Source organism: Cynara cardunculus (genome assembly GCF_001531365.2).
Source record: "Cynara cardunculus var. scolymus isolate 2C chromosome LG 3, CcrdV1, whole genome shotgun sequence".
NCBI lineage: Eukaryota > Viridiplantae > Streptophyta > Magnoliopsida > Asterales > Asteraceae > Cynara > Cynara cardunculus.
The window spans coordinates 33,645,193-33,650,194 of NC_037530.1; the positions used below are offsets into that span (position 1 = coordinate 33,645,193).

At 36.9% G+C, this 5,002-nt stretch overlaps 1 protein-coding gene across 1 annotated transcript; it reads right to left on the minus strand.

Moving 5' to 3' along the window:
• Nucleotides 1-394: 394 nt before the first annotated feature.
• On the minus strand, nucleotides 395-3,855 carry LOC112509698 (aldehyde dehydrogenase family 2 member B4, mitochondrial-like). Its single transcript, XM_025114795.1, has 11 exons — nucleotides 3,739-3,855; nucleotides 3,094-3,228; nucleotides 2,763-2,905; nucleotides 2,445-2,598; nucleotides 2,135-2,364; nucleotides 1,883-1,972; nucleotides 1,595-1,768; nucleotides 1,382-1,519; nucleotides 1,114-1,251; nucleotides 971-1,032; nucleotides 395-760 (listed from the first exon to the last, which is right to left on the minus strand). Exons 1-11 carry the CDS (start codon nucleotides 3,800-3,802, stop codon nucleotides 487-489), a joined length of 1,602 nt encoding a protein of 533 aa, XP_024970563.1. The 5' UTR covers nucleotides 3,803-3,855; the 3' UTR covers nucleotides 395-486.
• Nucleotides 3,856-5,002: the final 1,147 nt, after the last annotated feature.

Here is a 5,002-nt window from a genome sequence, read left to right on the forward strand (position 1 = left end):
TTCAATAATAAAAAAGACAACTCATAAATACGTTTGATTAATTATCCTCTTCATAAATAGTAAACTCATTACTCCAATAATTGATATCAGAGTGGAATTAACGTTTATACCGAATAGAGATAAGATTTCTAAAATATTTAAAATACTCTTTAAATAAAATTTTAAGTCAAAATTATCAAACTTATTATTCTATTAACTTAACCTTTTTTTATTAACCTGAAAATCCGACCCGCTATGCAAGCCAACTAATCCCAAGATGACCACCTGCCGGAGTCACCGCATTTGAACCTCCATAACCACAAGGGGATTTTTGTTCCTTCTTGAATTTGAACCTGAGACCTTCAGACACTTTTGACCTTTAGAACCAAGCTCAAACCAATCAGATATTATCATTGTATGGGACTAAATGATATCTTATAAGAAAAGGGTAAAGTGGGAATATGTTATTCTTGTTCTCATTGGTGCTTGAGGAGTAAAGAGAGATAATTACAACCATGCTGGATTTTTGAGAGCGGTAACGACAGCCTTCACCTGTAAGTAATTGTGAAGGCTGTAAATACCCTTCTCTCTTCCAATACCACTCATCTTATACCCTCCAAAAGGAATTGCAGCATCAAAAACATCAAAGCAATTCACCCAAACTGTCCCAGCCCTCAATGCCCGGCTCAATCGGTTAGCCGTATCGAGGTTTTGCGTGAACACACCGGCTGCAAGCCCATATCGTGTCGCGTTAGCCCTCTTTATCACCTCGTCAATCTCCCTATCATAAGCACAAGTGAGGAAATTAAGAGTTTGTCAACTTAACGTACTCTTAAAAAACCTTCATTTTGGTACCTATGTCTCAAAATTTTAGACCAACGTATGTTATACATTTTTCATGCGTTCTCAGATGTAAATTATGTCATGTTTGAGTTACCGAAACGAAGGTTTTGAAAATAATTGCAGTATAACAAGTCATGATGGGATTTACTTGAATTTCAGGATGGACTGAACAGGACCAAAGATCTCATCTTTTGCTATCAGCATGTCATCCTGTGTGAAGAAATAATTTCATATATAAACTAACTTTTATACATTCTGGCCACGGGAATTGATATCGGTAAAGCATCCTACCTTAACATTGGAGAAAACAGTTGGTTGGACGTAGAAACCTTTGGAGCCGAATCTGTCACCTCCGCATTCAAGGGTAGCATTGCTTTCAACCCCAGATTTTATGTATCGTAGAATCTTCTCAAATTGCTCCGAGTCGATCTGATATAATAAGGTTCTTAATCTTAGCATATAAACATAGAAAATCAACATGTACATTTGTTGGTTCGTGTCTAGCTGATGTGGGACTCCTCCAACAGTGTATATTTACAAATACATGAAGTCCAAATACCTGAGGGCCTTGTTCAATGCCCTTCTGGAAAGGATCACCAACGGTGCGTCTTAGAGCACGGGCTTTTGATTTCTCCAAGAACTCTTCATGTACCCGCTCATGAACAAATGTACGAGAACCAGCGCAACAACATTGGCCCTATATGGAGTTGAGCCATTAGTTCATGTTTGACATATTTTGAGAGCTATAAAATCGAATATGCAGAACACCTACTTGATTGAAGAAGAGAGCAAAGTGTGCTAGTTCAACAGCCTTATCTATGTCAGCATCCTCGCACACGATAAAAGGCGATTTCCCTCCAAGCTCTAAAGTCACTGCCTTAAGATTGCTTTTTGCAGCCAATTCTTGCACAATTTTACCAGTTTCTGTTGATCCTGTAAAAGCAATCTGCAAATGAAAGCATTCAATTATCAAATTCGACGCTAATAAGCACAATAATACAAGGATTCACTCGACGCTAATAAGCACAATAATACAAGGATTCACATGTGAATATCTTACCTTATCAACATCCATATGGCTAGCAAGAGCTGCACCAGCAGTAGGACCAAAGCCTGAAACTACATTAAGAACACCAGGAGGAAGACCAGCCTGTCCCATGAAACACGTAGGTAAAGATGCCGGTTAATAAACCAAACCAAACGAACCTAGTATATCCCATACAAAGGTAGGGTCTGGGAAAGGGTAGGATGTATGCAAACCTTACCTCCGTCCCAATAAAGAAAAGGTCCCATAAAGAAAATCTTATTTTACCTCGAGGAGCAATTTTGCAGCATAAAGAGCGGTCAATGGAGTTTGTTCTGCAGATTTCAGAACGATGGTGTTGCCGCAAGCAAGGGCAGGCCCAACTTTCCATGCAAACATAAGAAGAGGAAAGTTCCATGGAATGATCTGACCGGCAACGCCAATTGGTTCATGCAAAGTTTGCACATGGTAAGGTCCATCGGCTGGAACCGTTAGACCATGGATCTTATCTGCCCAACCTGCAGGTTTCAAGAGCACGATATGGAAGATTTCTTGTATGACTTACCAGATATATGGCTAGAATTGCATGAATACCTACCAGCATAATAGCGAAATAGACGTGCAAGCATTGGTACTTCACTTTTCGCAGCCTGCTCATAAGTCTTCCCATTGTTCCATGACTCAAGGGCTGCAAGCTCATCGTTGTGTTTCTCCACCAAATCAGCAAATCTCAGCAAGACACACGACCGCTCCTGCAAGATTGAAATACCGTTAAGAGTCCCATATCGGAATATAGGTTGGAACCTCCCATTTCTCCACAGGAGCTCTTAATCTTCTTACATATTCTCACAAAAAACAACTTACGAAAAGCAAAAACAGAGAACAAAAGAGGGATATTCATGAAAAGTTGTTTTACATAAGCAGTCATTTTAGGCCACGGGCCTTCATCAAAAGCCTTGCGAGCAGCAGAAACTGCACGATTTATATCCTCTGCGTCACCTTCGGCTACATTGGCAATGACTTCCCCTGTCCGCGGATCAAAGGCTGGAAATGTCTTCCCTGAAACAAGATATAAAAATCCCAACTTAAGCAAACGTAATCAACTTCAGGATTAAGTATTCATGAAAACAACAGCTCACTCTTTTAGAAAGTGCTCATGTTTCCATACATCTTATCCCAAACAGACACTGGTTGGGACATACTGGTTAGTTTGGTTTAGTTTAATCAGACATAATATGATGCATTACCGGATGCTGCATCAACAAATTTCCCATCAATTAGAAGCTGACTGTAATTAATACGAACAGGTGGAGTAATTGGTTCCTGAAGTGCAGCAGCAGTGCTAAATCTTTGTATTTCACTTCTCAAGTTACACGTTCTTCCTGAAAAAGGAAAGAAAATGGTTACAAATTTCCCCAAGATTTTCTTTTTCCTATTCAATCTCTAACAATTTACATCTAGATTCACATTACAACAAAACCCCAAATCACAGAACAAGGAGACAGTAAGCAGCATCTATGTCAAACCCAACAAACAACACACCAAACTCCTGCATCTGTTTAACCTTGTTTCAATCTTTAGACTAATTTTTAGTCCAGCAATACCTATATTAACTCATAAACATGATCCAGATCCAGTTTCCATTACAAAAAGATGGTCCACACTTTCAAGATTTATCAAGAAAAAGAAAAAAAAAATCTCAATTCGGCCATGATTCCGCCTGCAGGTTTCTTGTTCATCAACATGTTGCACGTTCTATCAAGAAACGACGACGCATACCGGCTTTATCCTTTCATTGAGGAATTCCATCAAACACATAACCAACCAACTTGAAAAGATGGTAAACTATTAACACCCGGATGATATTATCCATGAATGGAAGTACCATTTACCTGGAGAAGCGATTGAAGACGAAAGAGAACGGGAGATGAAGCCGGAGATTCTTCGAGCTGCCATTTTTGTCGATAACGGAAGGGACTTCTCTCGCTTGTAAGTATATGTATTATATATCCTTGTGGCATGTACATATCATGACACTAAGCAGAACAACCACTACTCACACCTGATCATATGGTATTGGTTGCCATTATTTCACGTATATTCTACTTCCAAAATGGTACACGTTACATCTCTCAATCTACTTGTTTAGGTTTATCACACAATAAGTAGTCCACATCGATTCCATTATGTATATATATATATATACTCAAATATTTTTTTGTGAGATCCGTAACACCAATTCTCAAATTTTGATTTAGATCTATAATCTGAATATTTCTAATCACAAAATTGTCACGAAACTTCTCAATAATCACAAAATTATATGATATTATAATAATTTGAACATGATCCCAAGTCTATATATATAGATATATTATATATATATATATTATGAATCTCAAAGTAATGATGAATTGTAATTATTATAATAACATATAATTTGTCTTTTATTGTACCATTTTAGTTTGTAGTTTCGAATTCGACAAATGAATATCAAAGATACAAACAATGTTCGAGAATTGATTTCGAATCTTGTCTTACGTTTATCGAATTGGGTGAATAGTAAAAAGGACGATTTCATTTGGTCTTGCATCTCCCGTTAGGTATCGTTTTTTTCGTCACTCATTGAATATTTGTAATGTATCTGCTTTGTTTTTATAATTTTGGTTAATATTAATTGATCAGGGTGATTGTGTTGGTTTTGAGTTTTTTTAACAGTTAGATCCTGTTTTTCAGTTTGTTGCTTATGGAATTTGTTCTGTGTTTCCTTAAATTTAGTGATATTTTTGACTGTTTAAATGGTTTTAATTTTATTTTTTGCTTCTAATCCGTCATCATACTCGGTCAAGTACAATTCCAACAAACAATCATACTGATTAAAACGTATTACAAACAAGCTGACGATTTACATTTAAGACATTTGATCTTATCCGTAATGACACTAGATTAACTTTATTGAATGTAGGTGATTGAAGGAAATAAATGTTAGTTGCGAGAATTGAACATGACGGAAAGACGTACTTTTAGAAAATGGAGATTAATTCACGTGTTGTATTGTTGGTACTCTATATAACGACATTTTAACTAGACGGAATAATGATCATGAACGTCACATCTTAAATAATGTTAAATCGGTTGTTCCGGGAGTAGTTGTAT

Coding starts and splice junctions, on each gene's coding strand:
- LOC112509698 (XM_025114795.1), bottom strand. CDS start 3,802: ATGGCAGCTCGAAGAATCTCCGGCTTCATCTCCCGTTCTCTTTCGTCT. Junction 1,520..1,594: donor TTGCTCTCTTCTTCAATCAA/GTAGGTGTTCTG, acceptor AACTCCATATAG/GGCCAATGTTGTTGCGCTGG. Junction 1,252..1,381: donor GCATTGAACAAGGCCCTCAG/GTATTTGGACTT, acceptor TTATTATATCAG/ATCGACTCGGAGCAATTTGA.